We start from the raw sequence: 25,609 nt of genomic DNA, 5'->3' as shown, positions 1-25,609 counted from the left end.
ACTTCCCAAATGCTTATACAATTTGTTGAAGTTATTTGAGTATTTTCGATCGTGTTCTGTGCTTACTGAATAAGTTATGGCGCACGTGCTTCATTTCCCAAATGTTTTCTAGACATAAATTGAACTTGTTTTGAACTTGTTGTTGAAATTGTGGTGTAGTATTAGACGGAAATTACCGCGTCCAATAAATGGAAACTGTTAGATACATTTCTAACAAGTTCCTACCGAAATTAAATTTTAATAAAGGTTAACAAAATATTCCTGAACCAAGGTTCTCGTTACCCTTCTTGACCCGAAATCTGTGTGACCTAACCAGGTGGAATTTCAGTGTTTCTCGCCAGTTTAGTTTACAAACTGTTATTGGTTGGAGGCATTGTTAAGTTTCACACACTCATCTAGTTCAAACGGCTTTTTTTACTCATTTTCTCTTACAATACCCACGTAAGGTATCTGAGTACCTAGTTCATGTATATAAATACCACTGAGATAATTTAACGACGCAATTGTCCTGACATCAATCAATTCCTTATAAAGCAAAACAGACACTGCACTGATTATAATTATTAACTTGAGTACTTGGTATGTGGGTGCTGTTATTACTTATGTAAGCAATTTAGATTTTTTCAGACCAGAACTACTTCCTCATAGATGATTAAGTGTGATTATCAGACTGGCTGCAACGCCTATTAGGTCATTATGTTTGTTTATGATGTACTAATCTACCTACAAACACATTACGTGTTGAGGTAGTCGAGTTATATAATCGAGCTAAAATACTTGAATGCAAATTTGTTGTATTTTAAAAGTATGAATAGATTTTTGTCCCTGATCTCAACATTATAAATAATGTGGAAAATCAGTGTTGCCGATAGATATAAAGTATTATGTAATAAGTTTCTGGTTTGTATAAAAAATTAAAAACAAAAAGCTTTTTAAATTTTATTGACATCTAAAACATTCGTAACAACTGTTTGTACTAAAATATAAATGTGTATTATGTTAAAAGCTGTTAAATTTGTGTATTATAAAGTGCTTGTTATAGCTGCTCAATGCAGGACGTGTTAAGCAAAATGGACATCTGAACGTATATGTATAAGACACTTTATCAATCGTCGTTGTCGTATAGCCTATTAGCTAAATAGCTTTTTTTATCACATGAAAGTACAACAATGTATCTTCACTTCTGGGTGAACACTTATAAGCTCTATTATAATTCTTTTTTAGGCCTTTTTTATTTATTATATTTTTAGTGTTCTTATGGCTACCTAATTATATAGGACACAAATAAAACTTCATCGTAATACCCAATATAAAAACAAAAGTAACAATTGCCTGAATACAATTCCTATCACTCGTCGAGTAAGCAAATGTTACTGAAGCAACATTCAACATGCATCTGTGCTTAACAAGTAGGTTGGAATTTCCAAGAATACTAATTGACCAATACAATTATTAAGGTGTTAATAAATTTTGAGATTCTCTAAAAGATTCTAAATAAATATTGCCAATTGCTTCTCTTAAATTTATAAAACGTAAATTAAAAATAAATTATTAACAGTATTATGGAATAGCTGCTGTCGTGTGACGGCTAGCGAGTGGCTTGCTCAGTGCTTCTGGATGGGGATGTTCCGGTCGGTGATGGCGAGCTGCGGCAGCGGCGCCTCCACGGTGAGCACGCCGTCCCGCGACAGCGACGACTTGATGGCCTCGGGGTTCGTGCCCTTTGGCAGCAGGAACTCCCGGTTGTACTCTCTGTACACAGACTTTGTGTCTGACTTCTCTTCGTGTTTGGCATGGACCTGAAACACACAGTCACAATCCCCGTTACTTATTGGCGCTCAGGAATTTATGTTTTGGCTACGTCTCGCGACTCCGTTGACCCCGATAAAAAATCAGAATACTTTAGTTTTGTGTGCACAATAGCGATTCTTTAAAATTGGCATTTTGCCAGCTCTAAGGTGTTTCGGTCGTTTTCTTACATTTTATACGTAAATAAACGCTTCATTATTTCACAGATAATTAATCTTCATTAAACCGCGACATAAAATAATACCGTCGACATCTTGTCGAATGAAACCTTATAAGTCGACCTTTTGCCGCAACACACCGGCGATAAAGTGGGTTGTCAGGCAAACGATGCAATCGTCAATCTCATTAGATAGGTGAATTTTTCAGTTTGCGTGCATTCATTTTCCAAACTTAAAATTCGTTTTGTGTTACTGGCTCGGGCATAAAACATATCAGAGGCGATCTCTGTGATCTGTCCGAAATAAGACTAGGGAATGTAGTGATGACGTCAACCGGTAAACCGAAAATTGTGTGGATATAAACCGTCCATTGCCAAATGTTTGTGTAAACCTACACCAGCGCATCTGTACTGTGTAGTTGAGCAAATTGTACTGCCACCCGTTTTAGTTGCTATAAATTAAACGAGCGGTGCCTGTAAATTTCGTTTTTAGTTTACAACTGATAATATGTTGCAAACTTTATATTGCGTTTTATGTTGTCGTTACATGCTCTGTATAACATTGTACAGAGCATTGCCCTTTATGTAATAAGTTTCAATCAGCGTTGTAAGTAGCGTCTCGGACAATGCAATAGCGCCATGAGATTGCATTTACTCGTAACAAAACCCCGCCTACACTTAATCGAAACTACCTTTAGCCTTTAACGGAGCGTGGCAAGCACAACCATCCATGTAGATTGAAGACATTACAAAGGAATCTAAATTGGATTAAATTTGACCTCATACTACAACGTGTAGGATTTTAAATGGTTGTTCCACGAATACCTACTATGAATCCAAACTGACGGTTTAGGGAAATGTTCGGAGTGAAAGCAGCAGAGTTTAAATCGATAGTTGGTTACCCTTATGGACTTTTCAGTGTGCAGTTGTTTGAGCGCAAAAAATCAATACGTCAATCATGAATGTAAAAACTCACCAATAATTTGTTGTCTACAGTCTTGACGACGATTTCCTCAGGGGTGTACTGGCTAACGTCGAAACGGAGTTTAAGTGATTTGCCGTCTCCCTCATCCTGGATCAGGGGCGAGTTCAGGCTGTCCCAGTGGCTGGGCTCGGCCAACTGTCTGCTGTCACTGTGCTGTGAAGATGTGGTGCTGCTGTGGATGACACAACGGTCTTATTAATAAACCCAAAAATTTTCACGTGGCCCAATTTACTAAACATTGCTTTTGGACTTAGTTTTCGGACATTGTGAGTTTTGCCAAAAATGATCATTTTGAAAATATTATTAATTTGTCTATCTATGACTGAACTTTTTCGAAAAAACGTGGCACCTACTTTTGTTGGAAAACAGGAAGACCAAAAACAAGTTTCAAAGTTTCTAATCTACTTAAATTCTAATTCCCAATATATCTAAAACTCACCAAAACTACAAAAATAGTATTTAATATTCGTGCATGTATTGGAACTTGTGTAGAACTAAAGTGTTGACAAAGTTTGTAAGTACCTTTAGGTATGTAATTAATATTGTGTGTGATTTAAGTCGCGACATTGGGAGATAACCTTTACAGAACGTTTATTGACAATCGTGCAATGTAGGTGGAGCACAAAGTAGGTGCTATACTTAACAGACTTATGAGCAGTTTGATCAACGGATGTCATTCGTCTTGTTTACCGATACCCAACAAACTACATGCAAAGATCAAGGCAAATGTAACTAAATACATAGTATACATTGTTTGAATACGATGAGTACGTACCTACCGAGAAGAAAATCGCACATCATTTATAACAGTGTATTGCGATATAAACCTTATTCCATTGAAATAAAGGCTGTAACCTCAAACATGCGGTCGATTATTAGAAGTTCTTACATCGATCATCAAACTAATTCATGGTCGAGCTTATCCTTGTACGAATCAGTTCTATACATACGTTTATGTAGGTACATAAATGGAATTAAACATGCTATCTAAACAGAGCATCAGAATGCTTGCATGCAAACGAAGTACCTCCACGTAATGAACAGTCACTAGTTAGGTCTGTAATAAAGTCGACGACGCTTTAATTTCCATCGATTTCACATAAAACTAAAAACTAAAGAATAAGAGAATTTCGTTCTATCGATCGAAAATCGCCAGAGAGGGATGTAGCTGTACAGGCAAATAGCGCCATCTCTTTCACGATGTAACTTAAAGCGCTCTATAACCGCTTTATAACATAAAAATACCCAGTGCCAATTAATTCAGTCTAGCAAAAGTGATTGCTGGCATGCGAAATACTATCACGCTATTATATTCTAATTTCTAATACACGAGGGTATTGCATGCAGGTACTGTTAGCCACTTATCGCTCACAAAATGTTAAGTGGTTGCTCCATAATGCATTAGTAACTAAAATACGTTCCAAAACCGATAAATATTACGTAAGTAGGTATTATTTTCGAAATTTGAATCCCACCAGCAATCCGGAGATTTGCAGAAGTATGTGCAAAAAATAATTGTAAATGATCAGTATTTTGCACTCGGTGATCCATCCATTTTACAATAAACATGCCTAAACTTAATATTGCGTATTCCCTATCTGAATCATTATGTAGCAAAAGGTTTACCTACTCAGTGCATATAATTTTACGTTTTCAACAAAACATCTGATGTCATTTTCAAATCATCAAGTAGAGATACAAGGTCACTGTCAACAAAATGAGCTCATCGATAATTTATAATAGAGTGGGCACTTGTATCGACGTAATTTGTGTTCAATTGTGTAAGTAGGTGGTCCGGTACCAACGTACGGCAAACAAAAAGTAGATCACCAAAAAAGCGTGAGAATTTTGGAGCTTTTTCTTTAAAAAATCAAATCTGAGTTGTGAGCTTATTTTATTCCGAAACATACTTTTTGGTTTTATATTCCTGAACTTAAAAAAATATTAAACAGTTAATTTACCAACCGTACAAATTAAATGTGCCGACTTAAGTACCACATGCCTGCCCAGTAGCCTAGCCACATAACTCCAATGCTAAACGGATTAGGTTTCATTCACAGCAACACAAAACAAATTCCGACTACGCTCAACTACAGAATTAATTAGCAAGGTGTTCAAAGAATTCGTTTGGTGTGAAATAATCTACATTCCTGAGGTAAATTCTGTACAGCAAATATTAATTATACCTACATTATGTCATTTTACTTAGACATTGGCTGCGGTCAAAATTTTCCACTTTTCAACTGAGAAAAACAACTTCTAAAATCATCGTTATTTAATCACGTTTCATTCAATGCTTTGACTGTTAAGCGTTTAAGAGCTTTATGCGTCCCTTAATCAAATGCTCGAATGCAAATTTAACTTTCTACAACAGCCTTGGCTGTACCAGTCTGGAACTTAACGTCAAGCAAATAACTGGGTCTAAGTGTTGTATTAACAAAGCCTGCTTTGTGAAACTGAGGTTCAAATTAAACAATCACAACTGGACTTAACTAGCCTCATTTGCATCGTCCTGAGTTATTAGTAGCAGTATAAACAACAGGCTCTCTTGGAATGTGTTTCGCAATATTATGATCGTTTGCGCATTGCTATAAACTATAAATGATTAAAGTTATGACTGATAATAGTATAATAAACTTGGTGTGATGCCGTGATTCTTTGCTCGTGACTGTTCTATAAATAATATTGTAACTAGGATATTTTATAATACCTCACTCCGACCAACTTTTCTTCAAGTTTGGTAGAAAATATCTCTGCTTTTGTATTGATTATGGGGTGAAGCTAAAACATCTCCAAAATATCGTGTTCGTGGTTTAAGCGCAGCTCTTAATTCGTTAGAAAATATGTAGGGGGGCCTTTATTTATTACGTTAAGTCCTGAGGGGAGAAAGGGTCGGATAGCATCTTATTTATCGGCATTCCGACGTCGAAATTATTCTAGTTTTGTAGGGGAAGGGCGTTCGAGTTACAAAGATAAAAATAAATACATGAACGGGCCTTTGACACATTAATGCGACATCTTACAACTTTAATACTTTGTAAAGATGTCAATAAAATACTAAAGAATACATGCGGGTTAGATATACAATGAAATATAAAGTTAGTGTGTTATAATACTAGCAGGTGCGATACTACAGCAAGCAGAAGTATTAGAAACATACATATTAATTAATCAACAACTATACATAAAATACGTTGGTACATACATACTACATCGAAGACTACGATTATATTATAATGGTATTTAATTTACATACACATGTATGGGTATTGTAGAATTACCTCTCTGATGACTTGGTTACCCCTCCGGAGGAAACAGATTCGAAATTGTAAGACATGCAAAAAGCAATGTTCGTTGTTAGTTTTAAACTCGGGGGAAAAGGAATCAGAATTTTATTAGATTTGCATGCAGGTAGGGATGAACAAAATGGAAACAAACAGTTAAGAATCGTAAGTACAGTTCGCAACTTTAAATTATAAACAATTTTTCCTGTAGAATAATGGGCCTGATGTTTAAAAATAAACTATTAAATAAAAATGATTTATATAGGAATGAATTTCATTTTACTAGCTTAGGATAAATGAGAGATTAAATTTAATTAACATTGTGACAGCCCTAGTCCTAACCAGATGTTAAACAGACGAATAATAAACCAGATATAAAATGATTTATAAATATGAAGCCAATAAAGTTCACGTCATCAATGATGCGCGAAACGAAATGATCCGTTATAAACCTGTAAATATATGTAAATAATCTATAAAGCAAGCGAAATCAAATGAAATAAAATATTATTTGTATTCATACTAACATAATACATAATATATGATAATAAAAGTAAAACACATGAGAAAAATGTGGTCATAAAACAAGGACATTAAACAGTCAACGACGTCAATTTGTGACTACACAAAGAGAAAAATCATCGCTTCAAATTTAATCATTCTGCTAAATAAGAAGGTATTTATTAACAGCTGCTACCGCCAAATATGTCCAAACAGTTACTGTAACACGACCCACACGGAACGATGGAAACATGGGCGGACCAGTAATCCCACACTTGAATGGAATTGAGCAAGATCCTAAAAATATTAATGACGTGTTGGAAGGAAGTCATATCTGTTTGTTTTCTTTGTGATGCTGTTCAAAAAGCCAGCGTATATCAAACTACCCACCACGTTTCATGTGGGAGTGTGAATATGCGAGATGTCGAAGGCTAGTATTGCATCACTAGAGAGTAGAGTCGCCGCCGCTGAAACTGAACCAACTCGCTCAAGTCCAAGTGGGTCATGTATTCATGCCGTAAACACAATTTCAGGGCGTTAGCGCCAACAACTAGGCACGTATAATACTCTCACGTCTGTGTTGATAAAACAATCGTAAACCGGTTTCTTCAGAGGTATGCATTTTGCAACCGTTTTCGCTATAAGCCAAGGTGTGATAACAGCATCGAGGTTTTATACCACTTGAATGTATAATTTTACAACTCGTCTTTACATCCTTGCCAATTTACGATTTATTTAATGGGTAGTTTAAAGTAAAATGGTGTGCCTGCTCTACTTTAGAGTTTAATATTTTATCAGCTATAACTGCTGCTTCAATCTTTCAAGAAATACATGTATAAACATTAAAGCGGCAGGTAGTTTTTTTTATTTACGCATTGCCATTGATCCATGCAGAACTAGTTCATAGCTCATTCATAGAGCGGAGTAAGTAGCTACTCCTACTCTTATATAAAACCTCGTTATGCGCGAACATTGTGTTTACAATTTCACGCGTTACTGTGTTTTAGCAACAAAATTCTCAAGTTTGAGGCGGCGCAACCGGCGCTATTTCTATTTATGACATCATCCCGCGTCGGGCTTACGTATCGCTGCACGCTTTAAATGGAGGCGACTGACTTGTCTGCAGTTGATGCCGTTCCGCGGACTGATCCCGAATAATGCCTTTTGAATATACTTTCTTGGAGTTGCCGACACGGCCGAAGTGGGCGACTGCCTTGCGAAACCACCAAACTCATTTATTCAAGATTCCCTTTTAGGAAAACAGGCCCGGCAACATAACTGTGACGGATGGAATAATAATATAGCCATGAGACAACTCGGTTTATTCACCCACTTGAAAAATACTTGCCCACCTGATTTTTTACTTTCTTCGTTATTAACATTACCAACTGGTTAAATAGTCGCCAATAAATATTTTTATGAAAGAATTTGTGCGGAATACATCTCTAACTTAAACCTACGTTAATTTATATTAAAGATAAATTTGTAAAAAAATTAATAAATACCTAGTTGTGCTTTTGAAGAAGTTGTTGCTTTCTCTGTTCATGAGTTCTGATCTGAATTTGCTCATTTCTTCTTCCATCTTCCTCATTTCGGCGTCAAACCTCTCCCTGATGCTGGAGAATTCAGTGTCGATGACAGAAAAGTCACCAAGCTTGATTGGGATATTCCTCTTAAGACCACTGTCAGCCATTTTAACGAAGTGTGTTATGTAGAATTCGTGAAACTAAACAAACACTGAAACGTTCTTATGTAAACACGGATCACAGTGTCGCTACGCACTCAACGGCAGACAAGGCAGGACTGATCATTAGTCGTCGACTCGGCGCCAGGGGGCCTGCGCACAGTTTTAAATAGCCTCACGTTCGAACGACTGCGAACCGCGTCGAGACTCGGTCGGCGTCATTCGGCCCACACTGTGCTTCTCGCTCATTCCACGTCTGGCCGGCTTCACCGTGCCTCATACCGAGCATCTTCCTATGATGCATAGGCGCTACCAGCGAATGATGGCAACATCCACGGTATATGATTGATGATTCATTCATCTTGAATTCGTTTCTTCTGTTTAAGGCAATGTACATAATATAGCATAACTAAACACAATATTATTCGTGGGATATTTTTGTATCGAAGTAGTATACACGTATTAAGAAACGGCGTTTCTGTGATAAAATATTCTTGAAAGACTTGCTGGTCACCTTGGCCTTATGACGTCAGTTTGACGTAACGTCGGAAATTACCTAACCGCTTTAATAATCCTCCAATTCGAGTTATTCTGAAAAGTGTATTGTTTTCTATCTACAAAGAATATGCACATTGCATTGCCAAAGGTTCCTTATTTTTAATTTCAAAACGACAGACAAGATTTTTTTTAAACAATGGCCAAATATATAAAATTCCGTTTAGGGTTATACGGCTGTTATGAAAGCGGCCAGAGGACCTTGATACCACGAATGAGTCAGAAGTTTGTCGCGCCTTTAGTGTTAAGACAAAAAGGTCCAATTATGACCACGTTCCTCGTCTTGTAGGCAGTAGGCGAATATGTAAAGCGTTGTGTACATTACAAATAGGAAACATTACTCATAGTGCTACTCCTACGCTAATATCAATCATTGCGAGATATTTTCTAGGAATTCGATCAATATTGCATTGAACTAATCCAATCCCGGGAACACATCCAAGGTTTTATAAGTACCTTAGTAATATAATACTTGGTAGTGTTAATCTAAACTCCTTGAATATATTACATGGGCTTAACCTCCTTAAAATTAAGTAAGTTAAGCTCGTCATTTTAATACAAGGGACAACTGCATCAATATGATTTTGGTACGAAACAATGTTATCTTCGATCGAAAAAGTTTTCATGTTTTCCCTTAATTTATGGATGCATTTCCAGATAATCCTCAATCATACGTACAAAAAGTTCTTACCTTGGAACGGAATTGTTCCCTGGGGTGCAATGTTAATAAATTTTGAAGAGGGGGCTGACCCTCCATTCAGCCTACCAAATATTTCACCATATCTTTAATTTTAACAGTGACTAGTCATTTCTCGAAAAAGCTTCCCCACACTAAACGCACCATTTATAATCGCCGACAGGTCTTTTACTACAGGAAACCACTCCGCAACCGAAACGTCACAATTATATTTAGAAACATTGTTATTTCGTTGTAATGTTATGATACCTGCTTTCAGAAATATCTTCTCTCCTGTTCCACTTTGTCCAACAATTACATAGCTGATATCACATTTAAAAGCCCTGGTTCCGTTTTAGTTTCCATAAATTGTCTTTTTATTTTCCAGTGTGACATAACTAATGGAGTTATTATCTCAGTGACACGCTGAGATACATTATTACCGGCCGGCGGCCGCGTCTTACTTAATTTGCTCTTGCCAGATGTCACTTAAAGGTACCCGTTTTATTTATTTTGCCAATTTTTCTTACCTCAGAATTTCCGTTTCCTAGATTTTTAATAGAATAAAAGTAACACTTACCATTAAAAATAAAAAAGAGGTTAATAAATGACTGCTTAGAAAATTGTTTCAGACGACACAAATGTTATAGGTAGTTTGTAGTTGTTTTTAAAGAGATCCTATTGTATAATAAGTTTCCCGGTCAGGTTAAGTTCCTTTGTTATTTACAATTCTTATCTCATGTTAGTTGTATGCAGAAATCTGCGAGGCAATGGAAAAGCTCATTAGTCAGTGACAATTTGTCATTGGATACGCTCATGCAAAACAGGTCTTATTTTAAGATAATGTTAGCCTTTCTTAACATCAAGATTGCCGAGGTCAGGCGACAATCGACTCGTACGTCGTGTACCCGTTGAACAGTACAAAAACTGTTCCTTCCGAAGGAGAATTTATAATGCTATAAAGACTCTTTATAACTTTTGCTTGTTTTTTTTTTTCATTTTGTGAAATCCGCTTCTCTTTTATGATTTAAAGGGTAGGAGTAGGTAATATCAAAAAAATTACACTAATTCAAAAATTTCTATCAGTCGTGAGTGTCATTGGCAATAGATTAAACTAAAAAATAGGCCAACGGAGTAGGCTCTGGTCAACTACTTTAAAATAAAGCTCATGCTGGCTATCTGAGTTAAAACATTCAGAACCAAATAGCAGTTAAGTTACGAACCCACTAACAACATTGCAATAAGGTCGTGCAACTGCAACTTTTATGGAATCCCTCTATCATTAAAGTCACATCTGATAGATGAAGCAGCTTCTAGGCTCACAAACCGTTGTTGAGAATTGTCTTGACCCGTAAAAAGCCAAATGAATTATAAATTAACTAGGTAGCGGGAAAGCTTATCAGATATTAACGGTAACGATATTACAAGCTGTCTAAAACCTAATTAGTTTAATATTATCCTACTCTATGTTCCACTATTTCCACAATTTTTTACCCAATCCGGATGGTAAGCTCACGAACTTATCATATTTTGAAAGCTGTAAATGAACTAAACTCTTCAATGATTTAACAAAATACTGTAGAATTAAACCTTGAGTGAGGTGAAACATTTATTCAAATCAATTAGGCAAAGTTCAAATCTGTGCGGAACTTTAGAAAGTTCAAATAACTCGGTGATGGCGCCTGGCGGTGCCGTGTCACGACCGATTAGACTACCTTCATGTATACTCACGTAAGTATTCATACTATTTGTACTAGCTAGGCCATTTACGAACGCATAGTTTCGCATATGTCTAGGCTAGGCGTGATATAATGTTATCGTGCTCTATTCATTAGCATTGCATGCACTATTTATTACTTAAAGGCGGGATCTAGAGACGTTCTATTTCACACGATTATTTATTAATACCAAATTGTTCTGGGTAATTTAGTAATATGTGCATCAGATGCCGTAGGACCTGAATAAGCTTGTTTACTTTGGATGTGTAGAGTATGTAAATGATTTATTTCGTGTTATTTATATCATAGACGATGACATCCAAGAATCGTCACGAAAAACAATGATGCACATTTATTTATAATACAGTAAACAAACGAGTCAGAAATTCTGAATATTTGTTGTCTTTTCCGAGAATATTATTGATGTGTCTGTCCTGGATTTGTTTCAAAAATATGTCCCCAGTCTAGAAAAAAAGGATTTTTTCCTTTAAAACTTTCGAGGATAAATTATTTGTTTTGGGCTAGAGCTAGTAGGCAAAGGAAATATTTATATTAATTCTCCCCATTAGGATTTGTATGTTATATTTTATACAGTATTTTAGATATATAAATGTTTGGTTTCTTGGAGCAGTTACAATTAATTTACTAGCCATATCTAAAACGAAAACAGGTTGTTGTGTAACGCTTTTGTATACAACATTGATTCTTTCCGCTTAGTTAGATAAGAACAAGCTTTTCATTCCCAAATAACAATAGCTATCAATTATGAACCACAATGCTTCTGATAAACTCTACCGAGATTATTTCTGTAGATGCAGACACTTCGGAGGAATTTTTGATGTTACCTCTATCTCGGAATGTACTCACCGTCTTACTGGCAGATCCTAATATCGTGCCAACAACTGCTATTCTAGTACTGCACGAAACTGTCTGGGACGGAATGTTGATGAAAACGATAAACTAAAGAGGTCGTTCACATCTCCCTATTGTGTAACCAACATAAAAAAGGTCTAAACTCTTATTCACATTTTTTTTGTTTTAATTATCCTAAAAAGTATTGACAGTTCCTCAGATAAGCTCCGCGGAAGGCGATACGTTGATGAAATTTTAATAAGCTCGGGTGAACGACCATACCGATTAGGAATAAAACGTGAAGCAAGCTCGTGACGTCATCATACGGGTATCTACAGTTCTAGCGACGGGTTTATATGGAACTGTGATGCTTGACTTCATTGCGAGGATCCACATACTTTTAATTTTAGAAGAAACCCTATAAGGCATTCTCTGAATAATGTTCCGAGAGTATTCTTCGTAAGAAATGGAATTTACATAATTACTTAAGTGTTTACATATTCCTTTTAAACACCGCAAAACTCTCACATAAGTTTTTGTTGGTAGATATGTTGAATTGGCAATATGGGCATACCTAGTTGGTATGTCCCACTGATGAACATGAAATAAAACTAAATCCTACGCATATTAGTAATGTCATAAAGGAAATGTATTTCAGTGGTAAGGTAGGTGGCGACATTGCTAAACTACGTAAGTACCCAAATGATCTTTGCTTCCTGTCCTCGCTTTTTGCAGTCGTTAGGAATCTACTGAGAATCGAAGACTCACATTTAGAGAATATCATTACCCTTCTTTAAGTGTGTGAAGTGAAGCAAGCAAGAAAACAAAATGAAAGCAATATCAATCATGTCTCTTATCGCGAGACTGATGTTTGAGATTTTATGAAAAACTCAGCACCGTTGTACCTACTTGACTTTTTTTACGAACTTACCTGATTTATTTCTGGTTTGTGTTAATATAAGTCATTAAGTAGAAGATATAACATATCAATCTTACAGATATACTTTTCCTTAACTTAATTTCTTCCATTGTTAAGAGCAAAACCTCTCTTGCATAACTGCAACGTCTGCAACAGCCTTATTTCAATAGGTGAAGACCTGCGAAAAGGCCGCGGTTCTCAAACAAACCTATCTCGAGTCGATTTACCGATTCAACGCAAAGCAAATAGTAAAAATAACATGCAAATAGATAAACCAACATTACGTATTCTGTCTACAGACCAAGGTTACTGTATTGTATAACAAAGTGCGACGAATCTAGACTTAGTAAGATCAAGGTTGAAATGATTTTGTGACAGTCGTGATGACACGACTGGTGGTTAGCAGAGCGGAAAGCGGAACCCAACGTGGACCGCTGGCGCATTTTACCTCACATGCCTATAAAGTTTCGATGATACTCGATATGTGCGCATGACTTCACATAGCCATTGCCACGGCAGGTGAATAAAGTACAAGTGAAACTCCGTCGAGGGACCTCGTTAGTTCAATGCTCTTACAAAATCGAAGTACCTAACAATTTAAGTAAGTATTGACTGAAGTGTTTTGTTTCTGCGCTGTATTTCTTGGGTAGGTGGTAAAGGTGAACAGTATCTACCCATAGCTAACAAAATAGATATTGACTAAACTTGGACTTTTATCGGCTGTGGCAATCGCTGCCTAAAGTATAATATTCAACGACTGCCAGTCAGAGCCTCCTAGCTGCAAACTAAGAAGAGCGTGTACTTAAGTTCTAGACAACTGATAAACATATCTACTTATATATTTCTAAATACATATCTACATATCAAAGACGTGGAACAGCATGATCGTGCTCATGACACAAACATTTATACTCGGTAGGAATTGAATCCCACTGACAGCTAGACCAACAGGCCAGTAGGTATATGATTAATGTTGCTTGATGATCCTGAACTTGATGACTATAATAATCTGAATAAAACGAAGACCTTGTTTAAAATTCACGTGTACCGTTGCAAGAGACAGACGATCTACCTAGACTTCTCCAATAATAAGTTCATCGACTCTAGAATATTGATTTGAGAACAAAAACTGCAGCAACCCACATGAAATATTAATAAGTTCCGAAGCTATAAGCAAAACATTCAGTACCAATGTCGCCTACAATGTTCGATCGCCGGATACATTTAATTTAATGACGTAAGCAATCCACCCCCATTGCTTCAGGTACAAAAGCGGACAATGACGTCATCACACACTGAAGTCTTGTAGTTTGATCTAATGGTCATTAGAGGGAAATAAAGGAATAAAAAATTTAATCCGCTCTTTATCGTAAATACAATTATACTATTGTAGATGGATTACAATCTTATTCTTTGTGTTTAATAGTCGTAACTGATGAATACTTTAAAGAGTTTGAAGTTCAAATGCGGTATAAATATATTTACTTTCAACAAAACACAAGATTTAATTGAAGTGGTTCCGTTATACCGACGTTCATTTGTATAATCTAAACAGCTAGCTGCTCAAAATACTTACATGTTCCATACGACATACCAACATCTTGCGACTATTTTTACTACAATTAATGCAATTAAAACTAATTGCAGCTGTGTCAACATTAGGCGTAATTGCAATTACTGGCGCATGACAAGAATCATTTGCATCGACTTACGAGCTTCAGCATGCCTCTCTGCTTTTTTCATAAATCTGACAAAATAATAATGACTGTCTTTCCAACATTACTTCACATCTACCTATATTATTTTTCTACATATTTTGCATCAATTCTTTTGCTTTAGTTTTCAGCAACCCAAAAAATAAACTGTCTTGTAACAAGTTATACCTAAAGTGCATTCATATTGCATCTGCGTCTCTTCGTTAATTTTTGAGTAAGTATAAGTATATAGGTATACAATATATTATCATCAACTAAATATTAAAGTAGATAACCTACGTGTACCTACCTATATATTGTAATTTCTTATTTTTTATGAATCATGATGATTAAGTGCAATATTAGACTGCACTATTTGATACGTAATAAATGTCAATGTGATATTAAAAGCATATCTTCGTACCTAAAAGATAATTGATCAAATAATTAATAAAAGTATTTGGACGTAGTTATGCAAACTAGAACCAACCCACACTTTGAGTGAAATTGAGTTATATAATTATTATGTAGATAGGCTGTTCAAGGTGTATTACATCATCTCAGAAAAAATCCTGGCCGATATAGCAAGCCACAAAACAACAAAAAGGAGCCGTTTAAGGTACCGAGTTTGATTAACATTTTATACGCAAAACGGAACGCACCTTTAAAACAAAAATCTGATTATCTCAAAACTGATATTATGTTGTGGGTTGGTTCTATATAAATGAGCGTCGAATCTGTTGTATTAAAGATAAAATACGTGTAATAGTGTTTGTTTGTTTTGTAAACACTTGTTTTAGTCCAATGTTTTCAGTCCCTAATATTGATCGTAGCTATGTTCTTAGGTACTTTACCAACCTCCATACGCTCAGGTTTGTCAGTTGGTATTATTTGAATTATATCTATCTACGCTACTAAGCAAAAAAGTAAGGTATATCGTAAATCATCGCAATGGACACTGATTAATATTTTTTTTTTAATAGATAACAATTGCCATACTTGGTAAAAAATTATGGGATAATCAAATGACAGCTGTTTTACGTTAAATGAAAAAAAAAAAAACACTATCGATTCATCCAGTACGAAGTTATGATAATTTATATATGAAACAAAAAAATCAGACTGTATTCAGAATGAAGAGATACATCCAATATTTTTCCTGATGTAGGTACTTAGTTCTTTGATCCTTTTACATGAATGATATATATATTCCTTGTCCGTGTTCGCTTTACAGCATTATACCCGTATTATTAAATTAGTTTACATGACCTGTCTTACGCTGAATATTGTTTTTACAAATAATGTGCGTAAGATTAGTGGATATAGAACGTTGCGTCAACACTTGAAAATCCTGCAAATATGTAAGTAACCTCTGGCGATATACAAAAGTTAATTATCATAATATCTACTGCAAACTCATGAAGTGGCCAGGTACTCCAAACGTCAGAAACAGGACAACATTGCCCGATGTTGCAACAACTTGAATGGCGAGGGCGATTCTCGCGCAACGGCTTATTTTCGGTTGACATTTATTGACACAATATAATATCAATACCTAATACACCAACCTTATCATCATTAGGCTACAGTACCAGCAATATACTGAACCACCTTACAGAACCTGCTTACTTCACCCCGGAAGCTAATTGTTTACCGTTAAGCCGTCCAATAAGTGTAGGCAGATAAATGGTACCTGTTACATGACGTGATTCCACCAACAGAAATATTTTTTCATTGCACATGCGATAGGCCTCGGGGCCTCTAATTCGATCATGTGCTCAGGCTTTCTGCATATTTCGGTCAAAAGCAAATTTTAACAATTCTAGTAAAAGAACTACCTTCTCACAATGAAACATGTATGACGCTCCAGTGCTAACCTGCTGAATAAATCTATTGATGCCGATTGTTCTGCGTGCAAGACATGAATAGTGCATTAGCAAATAAAATTGATTACGCCCCAGTTACTATGTACTTAAATGTGCGATGATACATTGGTTGCGTACATATTTGCACGCTTGTATAAATCATTTCACTTGGTTGCCTTGGAAGTTTATTTTTAGAAATTAACATCACTGCAGCGATAGCTGGGTTAAAAGTTAAGACAGACCAAGATATAAAATTGAAACGTTACAGCAGATCCGTTTCAGAGATCATTTTAATATTGAAATGCTTTTTTGGAGGCCTGCGTCATCAATAGAAAATTCTCAAATGTTAAAAAAACATACTTTTACTCTGGGTGGAAGGTGTTTTTAAGTAATTATTCAACTTATTTAAAGTTTGTGAGCTGAATCTCACTTCCAATCTAGGCTCTAACTATCTATACTTGTGGTGGGCAGTAAACGAGTCAGACAACTATCAATTAAATGCAAATATTTGTGTTCAGTCAAGCTAAATTGAAACTGTACCTACGCAAAAATGTCTAGTCTCTTTAATCTCTCCTCTCGCATGAGAATAAGTGTTCACAAGGACCGTATTACATTCGACAACTGATCTGGCAATAGCAGTTCCATACAGGCTACCCTAATCTGGGGAATTTAATTTGTTTATGTTCGAAAAGAGCTGAAAGCCAATGACCGAAGGCAAAATAAATTAGAGTTCGACTTAAACCAATAAATTAAATGAATCCTTTTTATATTTAACAACGTATTCGTTCACATTAGGTGCAAAAAATACCTGCCTTGTTATTCAATAGGCATGTATTCGTTAAATGACGTCTTACTATAAAAAAATATGAGTAAGTAATCCAATTTGCAAAACACGCTGTTCTTAGGACGGATAGAATGCCTTATAGGGACCGTAATATCGTTGTGTAGGTGACTTTGTATGAATAAATTCAATACCACCTACATTGACCAACTGCTGTTTTATTAATTAATTATCGTATCGTAGGTTTTTGAGGTTGTCGTCATAATTATGATTATAATCGGTACTTATATGGCTAGTTTATTTAATGATACTAAAATAAACATTGGTTTTTTAAAGGGTAAATTCCCTCTTTTTTTGTTTTCCTCCGGGGTGAAACTCTAATGACTTCAACCCACGCCGAGGGCACGGCGAGGGGATATGTCGTACTCCCACCGACTAAAAACACCCCGGGCCCCTTCAACTGCCTGAGCCAGAGCCACGGGATCGCTCGCGCATGCTTCAGCGCGACTCTGACCGGCTTATGTCCTTTTGGACTTCTTCTCGAAAGGTTGGTTTAAAAGCCAACCCCTCATTCCTCGTAAGAACGGACATGCAGGACCACACGTCCGTAAATTCCCTCTATCTACCGAATGGGGACAATTTTCCTTAGGGAAGATGGGAGCGGTAGACTAACTGGGCCCCAATTCCGCTATTTACAATGGTCGATGCATTATTGGTAATACCATTAAAATGACACTGTTATTATCTTCCTAGGCCTTTTTCAAACTTAATAATTGGAATTTAAATAGGGGACGGAGCACTCAGTCAATACCGTCATGACAAAGACAATAGGAATAGTGACATGTTTAATACAATTGCCATTCATTCATCGGCCATTGTAAGTAGCAGAATTAAGGCCCTGTTACACAGCACTCTAGTGATTTTGGTTGTAACAGTGAAAACCTGTATTCACGTGATTTGCATCAACTTATTAAATATAACAATCGAAGTTCTTATCGCGACATTCATTTGCAGCCCGCAACAATGTATTATCTTAAAACCTAACCTAAGCTTATCAGACATCCAATACCATAATGGGCTAGAAATTATTTGGAACAATTATTAACTATTTTGTTTGCATATCTTGATTTGACTAATGACTGGAATATTCAACCCTACCACTGCTGACGTGACAGTACTCATCTAAATAACAGAGGCCATGAAATTGAATTGTTTGGAATGAATCACAGACTCCTTATCTCCACCTACAATTCTGATAAGAGGTTTAAGCATATTCATTTGATAAGAAGCATATTAAGTATGTATGCTTGTTCAAAATGTAGGTAAATCACACAATATGGAAGAAATACATATATTTATTATTTCTTATAGAATACAAAACAACTAAGATTATGATATTACATACACTTTGCATACAACATCGAACTGGTTTAATGTCAAGACCCAATCAGTGAACGGACCTTAGATGCTGTGCGATAAAAGCGCAATGTTGGTCCCAACTGCCATTAGTAATCTTTGAAAATGCATTACAAATATATTGGTAAAATATAACTAAATAATGATTAATACCAACTGATAGAATGTGCTAATTACATAATAATAGACAAATTAAAACTAAACATCTTGTGCTTCAATAAATGTTTCACACTATGTTTCCATTAAATCAAAACTTGAACTTAAACTGTAATTCAAAAATAAGCAGATACACAGCATAATGTGAAATAAGTTCTTAAAATAGTTTATACAAAGTGCTAAATGAACTGGGTCCGAATAATACATTTATCAAACATATATTAATTTTGTAACAGTGATTATAAAAGAGGATTTCCTCAATTAAGCAACAAGAACAATTCCAAACTGACTTGCTTCTCATTATTTTTGTGCAGATAATTATCAGTTCTTTGTGTCAACCCAGCCAGCTTTTAACATAGGTTTGCATTACAATATTTTTTATTTAATACTACTTATCACAAGGTGATTCTGTACAATAGTTGGCCACTTTATAAAGTACAAAATTACAAAAGTTTGCAAAAGCAACACTCAATGTTTTATAATTTCTCTTTTGTTTCCTTTCAGAAGTATAACAATTTGTAAACAAGTCTTTTAGTAGTGAATTAAATTCACTTAAATTGTATAATAACAGTAACTATTTCAATACAGTACATTATAGAAAAATATCAAACCATTTACCAAGATTTGTATCCTAAATGAATATGTGTGCGTTGGATATAGTTAATAGTACAAAATATAGATTCCCTACATACTTTTCAGTCGCATATTGGTCTAAAACTCGCGTTTTTTTTATGAAGAGCAGCATAAATAAGTATTCATATCAAAGGTTCCTTTATGTTACAAGTTTGTTTAGTGACTATCGCCCTGTGTTTGCAGGAGCTTCAGTTATAGCTGGAGGAGGAGCCGCAGATCCACCCGACCCTGATGTAGCCCAAACGATAATAATGATAAGAAGAATCGCTCCAATAGCACCAATAATTAACATCATCTTCAGGTTCTGCCACCAATATTTCCGTTTCAGTTTGCCAGCCTGTTGCTCAAACTGCGCAGCTCCATGCTGTAATGCATCAGCACGGTTGTCTAGTTCTGACAACTTTTGATCCCTCTCCAAAACTTTCTCGACGTTGACGCGCATAATGCCAACAACTTCATCGACTTTAGCTTGAGTCTGGGCCAATCGCTTGTCGCTTACTCTGGGCCCTGAGCTTCCTCCTTGTTCTTCCATTTTTATCGGATTTTGATCTTCTGTACGAATAACACTTAAATGTAAAACACTACAGGTAAATTCCTTAAAAATCAGGTTTTATGAATCACTGACATAAATATGGCGAAGGCACGGCAAATAAAATTCTCGAATGACAGTAGAACAATCAGCGTGACACATTCATGACGTCATAATAACTATGGATTTCAATGTTTTCATACGTTTACATTTGCATTCAGAATGACCTAATTTCACCGGTTTTCAGAGCAGTATTTGAACAGTAAGTGATTGATAATCATAAAATAACATTTTAACACTTTAAAATGTCGGTTTGGTGTTTTCCCAGCGTAATAAAAAGTTTCTGGTAAACGTGGTAATTTATAAATGGGTATAATTTCTATGATTATGTGCTTTCATTTGTATTTTCTCAAGATGGTATTATATTTATTTTATAATTTAATTTATTTCAAGTATGTACATTGGGTGAGTAATAAAATCAAACAAAGTTGTCTTTGTCTGGAATTCAGTTTTGTTTATGGGTCTTGTGCTGCACAGCTCTATACTTTTTGGTTTTGTTTCTGTCAATTCTGATTTCTGGTTGCCTGTGGATTTTTAGTCACCGGTACCTATTAAAAATTAGTATTTTCTAATAAAAGAGCAAAGAAAAACCAAAATGGTAAGAAAAAACGTGTTATTTATGTTAAGGACAATGTATATCAGCAGTTGGGTTTCTGAAATATCTCAGAAATCGGGAATAATCTAGAAAAGTGCGAACCGTTGTTCTTGTTGCACGTGTGTCTTGATCACATGAAATTATTGTTCAGGTGTCACTCAACCCCATCAGAATATTAAAAAATGAAGCAGAAGAGGAAAAGGCCGAAGTGGCCCGTATGTCCAGCTTCATTGGTGCTATTGCCATCGGAGACTTGGTGAAGAGTACCTTGGGCCCTAAGGGTATGGACAAAATCCTCGTTTCTTGTGGCAGAAATGCTGGCCAGGTAAAAAAATATATTCTTAATGTTACTATACAAATCAAAACTTGCAACTGTGCTATTGTTTACATTTATAATGAAATTATTTGTAGGTTGAGGTTACAAATGACGGCGCTACTATTTTGAAATCCATCGGTGTTGATAACCCAGCAGCCAAGATCTTGGTGGACATGTCTAAAGTACAAGATGATGAAGTTGGTGATGGAACAACATCTGTGACTGTTTTAGGTGACTAAATTTATTATTTTTTCTGAAAATGATGCACTTGTTTTTTGTCAATTGTTAAACAAAAGAAATTGCATTGTTATTAATAATTTGCTATTGCTTCGTATTCTGATGTTGTAGTAAGTCACAAATACACAATAACATACAATTTTAATAAAAAGAAATTAATGAACATGAGTTCAGGGACAAGTTAACATTAATTATTTGCTTCTTATCTTAAAAAAAACTATTTCTTTTCTTTGTTTATTTGTCATTTTTAGTAATCAATAACATCAATAGGCTTAAATTAGATAGTATTGATTTCTTATAAACTTTTAATATAATCATTGCTTACTGTCAATTACAGCCGCTGAATTACTTCGTGAAGCTGAGAAATTAGTTGAGCAGAAGCTCCACCCACAGACCATTATTGCTGGATGGCGTATTGCTGTTGATGCTGCTAAACAGGCCCTTTCAGACGCTAGCTTTGACCATGAGAAGAGTTTCAATGAAGCTGCTCTCCGAGCTGATCTGGAAAACATTGCCCGCACAACATTGAGCTCAAAAATTTTGTCAAACCACAAAGAGTGAGTATATGTACAAATGTTTTATTTAAGTTAAAACTCATTTTTATGCTTAATGGTGATTCCATTGAGGTGATTCTATTTTGTTTGGACTTTGTAACTAAACTAGGTTTTTTTTACAGAGATACTGTATTTTGCAATTACCTGTCAAATTAATATGTTAAATAATTTGAATGTAACCTTATCATTCTCACCTTCTTTAGCGTTATTGTTGTTTTCTTTTGTGTTATTTCAGACATTTCACAAAGTTAGCTGTAGATGCAGTCCTCCGTCTCAAAGGCTCAGGCAACCTGAAGGCTATCCAGATCATTAAGATTTCTGGAGGTCTGTTAGAAGAATCCTTCCTCGATGAAGGTTTTTTGTTAAACAAGAAGGTTGGTATTATTAACCTTATTGATTGACCTGACTTAAAATCCTGGATGAAAATGTTATTTACCAATTACTGTTGTGTTGATTATTATACACAGACTTTATATTTTTCTTAATAATTGTAGTCTTTACTGATTGAGGTAACTAGCATCAATATTTTTTTGTATCGTGAGATAGGCACTGTATATTCTGTATTGGGACATCCATTGGCTAATTTCGATGCTTGCTGTGTTATGCTACCCTTCAACATTGCTTACATTAACATCACATCAATTGATTAAACAGGTTGGAGTACATCAACCTAAACGCTTGGAGAATGCCAATATATTGATTGCAAACACACCCATGGACACAGATAAGATCAAAGTCTTTGGTTCCACCATTAAAGTAGACTCCATGGCCAAGATCGCTGAGCTGGAGGTTGCTGAAAAAGAAAAAATGAAGGACAAAGTTAACAAAATCTTGGCTCACAAGTGCAATGTCTTCATCAACAGGTAATTTTCTATTGTGTTATGTTTTATTCATCCCAAGGAAGAGATGGTCCTAATGTTTGGCACTTGTTTTTGTTTCCATAAACATGTTCATATATTACAGCAAACCTATTGGTTACGGAATTAAATCATTTACAGATATGGCTGAGATAGTAAATAAATTAATTTAAATATTGTTTTACTTTCTAACATCAAACTTGAAAACCATATAATATTTCCCTACTAAACTTGTCATATCAAAAATTGCAATATGTCTGACACTTGTTAAATGTCTCCAGGCAACTTATCTACAACTACCCAGAGCAGCTGTTTGCTGACGCCGGCGTGATGGCGATTGAGCACGCCGATTTCGACGGCATTGAGCGACTTGCTCTTGTTACCGGTGGTGAAATTGTATCCACATTTGATTCACCTGAGAAAGTTAAACTGGGACACTGCAAAGTTATTGAACAGGTAATTTTTTTAAATACCACTCTTGTGAATTTGCTTTTAAACACAACTGAGCCCTATTAATCCCTAGCCCTAAATAGTCTTATACTTAATAGATTTGGAAAAGACTTTCAACCTGATACCTACACATTAATGTAAATAATGGTATGGACTGGATAGAGAGATTGCCATTGAAGAAGATGAAATAGACATAAAAAAAAACAATGGATTTGGTGTTGGCCAACAGAAATCACTTAAATATTTTTCCATTCCAGGTGTTGATTGGTGATGAGTGCCTTATCCGATTCTCCGGCGTGGAGTTGGGCTCGGCGTGTACCGTGGTCATCCGCGGTGCTACGCAACAGGTCATCGACGAGGCTGAGCGTTCGCTGCACGACGCTCTCTGCGTATTAGCCGCTACTGTTAAAGAGCCTAAAGTTATTTATGGTGGAGGTTTGTAATTTTTTAATAGATACTTAATTTAGTCTTAGGCAGAAGGCTTAAATTTATTTTCAAAGTAACAATGACATGTTTATGATGATAAGGAATATAAATATCTTAGGCTAGCAGCGTAGCTTTTTCACAAGTTAAGTCGAAAACAGCGTTCAGTATTACTGAATTTAGTCAAAAGCTGTATGAAATATGTTATACGCAAGTGTATCCCGGTCATATTGTGATTCGCGAAATAAAATGTTTTGGGTCTGTGCTGTTTCAGATAAACTCTTTTAGGAATATGACTTGTAATCTTAAAGATATAGGCTAGATACTTCTGATAACAGCTCTCTGAAAATCGATAAGTGTTATATTGGAACTATTTTTAAGCAACCGAAACTTTGATATGTTATGAGACGCTAATAATTTATTTATGATAGGTGCCAGTGAGATGCTGATGGCGGAGGCAGTGTCCCGCGTAGCAGCGCGCACTGCTGGTAAGGAGTCTGCAGCGGCCGAGGCATTCGCCGTAGCGCTACGCCGCCTGCCGTCCGCCGTAGCCGACAACGCGGGCTACGACTCCGCTGACCTCATCTCCCGTCTGCGCGCACACCACGCCCAAGGAGAAACTACCATGGGTTTGGGTCAGTACGTCTACCGTCTGTAAATTGAGACTTATTGTGTCCTGACTTCTGACTTTTATAATTTTGATCAGATTACATATTCTTTCATGTTTATAAGCAATAAGTCTGCTACTGTACACTATTCGTATTTAAGAAGGCAGCATGAATGTATTAAATTGCTATTATTATCCACAGACATGCAAAATGGCCGCGTAGGTGACATGAAGAAGCTTGGCATCACTGAATCGTACGTCGTTAAACGTCAGGTGCTACTGTCTGCGTCGGAGGCTGCTGAGATGATTCTCCGTGTGGACAACATTCTGAAGTCTGCGCCGCGCCGCCGCGGACCCGACCGTCGTCCTTGCTAAGATATGATACTCGGACACTAACATAAGTAGAAGTGGGAAAATACGAGACTAGAAGCCGAAATACACTAACGTTGCTTCATTTATAGTAATGTTTAAGTCTAATGCTATCTCTTTAAGAAGAGTCAAACAGACTAAGTATCGTTTGTGTATAAGGTGTGTAACTCTGGTTAGTTTACATGTGTCTCATACAATGTATTTTCATACATTAACTGTCAAAAATAAACTCTGATTGAATAAACCACTTCTGTTTATATATTATTGTATTAAATGCACTTTTGTGCGGTAAAATGCTTTTATGTCAGAACCAACTTTTAATAACTTTAAGTTTAGCTTTACCAGTCTCGCCTTATCAGTCATGGAGCAGAACATTTTTGTAACACATGTCTGTGACTGCACTAAGATTTACAATAACACACCATTTTTTAATATTTCAGTGATTGCGTGTTAAAATAAGTATTTTGTGTTTACAAAGTGGAACTTTATGAATGAAACGATAACATTTTATTTTCGACTTACGTCCTTCTAGGTTTGCTAGCTAAATCACATTCAGCTGCGCTAGTTTCATTTACATTAGCTTTTAGTTTAAATAATGGCCGTTAATGCCTCGGTATTAATGTATTAACATATAATTTAATAAATTTTAACTGAATTTCTATCCATTTTATTTACTACTGTGATTATCCCTATTTCCTTCCTTAAGTTTACTTATCCCACTAAATACTGACGTCTGCAAACTTTTATATTTCGTATTTGAAAACTAATTATTATTGCACTTTTTTGTATGTTCGTCTTACCAAAAGGAATTATTTTTTCAGCCTTATTGCCTCTGCAGAGTGCAAACACTGCGAGTGTTTTGGTGGCTTAGGACAAGCCTATCGGAATCGTTAATAGGCATCATAAAATGTTCAATTTCACAATTAT

The 25,609-nt window shown here is 35.8% G+C and overlaps 3 protein-coding genes across 6 annotated transcripts; 1 reads left to right on the top strand and 2 right to left on the bottom strand.

The window, feature by feature from the left end:
• Window positions 1-925: 925 nt before the first annotated feature.
• On the bottom strand, window positions 926-8,591 carry LOC113508364 (heat shock protein beta-1). Of its 4 annotated transcripts, none has more exons than XM_026891345.1 (4): window positions 8,242-8,591; window positions 6,233-6,286; window positions 2,943-3,123; window positions 926-1,799 (listed from the first exon to the last, which is right to left on the bottom strand). In XM_026891345.1, exons 1-4 carry the CDS (start codon window positions 8,427-8,429, stop codon window positions 1,605-1,607), a joined length of 618 nt encoding a protein of 205 aa, XP_026747146.1. In that variant the 5' UTR covers window positions 8,430-8,591; the 3' UTR covers window positions 926-1,604. The 4 variants fall into 4 exon arrangements, with proteins under 4 accessions (XP_026747146.1, XP_026747147.1, XP_026747148.1 ...); XM_026891346.1 differs by having other exon boundaries at window positions 2,943-3,120; XM_026891347.1 differs by lacking the exon at window positions 6,233-6,286 and having other exon boundaries at window positions 8,242-8,586.
• Window positions 8,592-18,817: 10,226 nt separating this feature from the next.
• On the bottom strand, window positions 18,818-20,366 carry LOC113508365 (synaptobrevin-1-like). The gene has a single exon (XM_026891349.1). The coding sequence runs from the start codon at window positions 20,215-20,217 to the stop codon at window positions 19,849-19,851; it is 369 nt and encodes a 122-aa protein (XP_026747150.1). The 5' UTR covers window positions 20,218-20,366; the 3' UTR covers window positions 18,818-19,848.
• Window positions 20,367-20,761: 395 nt separating this feature from the next.
• LOC113508363 (T-complex protein 1 subunit beta) lies at window positions 20,762-25,341 on the top strand. Its single transcript, XM_026891344.1, has 10 exons — window positions 20,762-20,872; window positions 21,021-21,194; window positions 21,281-21,416; window positions 21,760-21,979; window positions 22,212-22,350; window positions 22,631-22,839; window positions 23,115-23,289; window positions 23,541-23,718; window positions 24,138-24,341; window positions 24,516-25,341. The coding sequence occupies exons 1-10, from the start codon at window positions 20,870-20,872 to the stop codon at window positions 24,686-24,688; spliced, it is 1,611 nt and encodes a 536-aa protein (XP_026747145.1). The 5' UTR covers window positions 20,762-20,869; the 3' UTR covers window positions 24,689-25,341.
• Window positions 25,342-25,609: the final 268 nt, after the last annotated feature.

The sequence above is a fragment of the Trichoplusia ni genome, chromosome 2 (genome assembly GCF_003590095.1).
Source record: "Trichoplusia ni isolate ovarian cell line Hi5 chromosome 2, tn1, whole genome shotgun sequence".
Taxonomy (NCBI): domain Eukaryota; kingdom Metazoa; phylum Arthropoda; class Insecta; order Lepidoptera; family Noctuidae; genus Trichoplusia; species Trichoplusia ni.
The sequence above is the reverse complement of the archived record's forward strand: the minus strand, read 5'-3'. Positions and strand labels throughout refer to the sequence as shown.

Coding starts and splice junctions, on each gene's coding strand:
- LOC113508365 (XM_026891349.1), bottom strand. CDS start 20,217: ATGGAAGAACAAGGAGGAAGCTCAGGGCCCAGAGTAAGCGACAAGCGA.
- LOC113508363 (XM_026891344.1), top strand. Junction 22,351..22,630: donor GTTTTTTGTTAAACAAGAAG/GTTGGTATTATT, acceptor TTGATTAAACAG/GTTGGAGTACATCAACCTAA. Junction 23,719..24,137: donor TAAAGTTATTTATGGTGGAG/GTTTGTAATTTT, acceptor TATTTATGATAG/GTGCCAGTGAGATGCTGATG.
- LOC113508364 (XM_026891345.1), bottom strand. CDS start 8,429: ATGGCTGACAGTGGTCTTAAGAGGAATATCCCAATCAAGCTTGGTGAC. Junction 6,287..8,241: donor TTCTTCAAAAGCACAACTAG/GTATTTATTAAT, acceptor TGCTTTTTGCAT/GTCTTACAATTTCGAATCTG. Junction 3,124..6,232: donor GTAACCAAGTCATCAGAGAG/GTAATTCTACAA, acceptor TGTCATCCACAG/CAGCACCACATCTTCACAGC.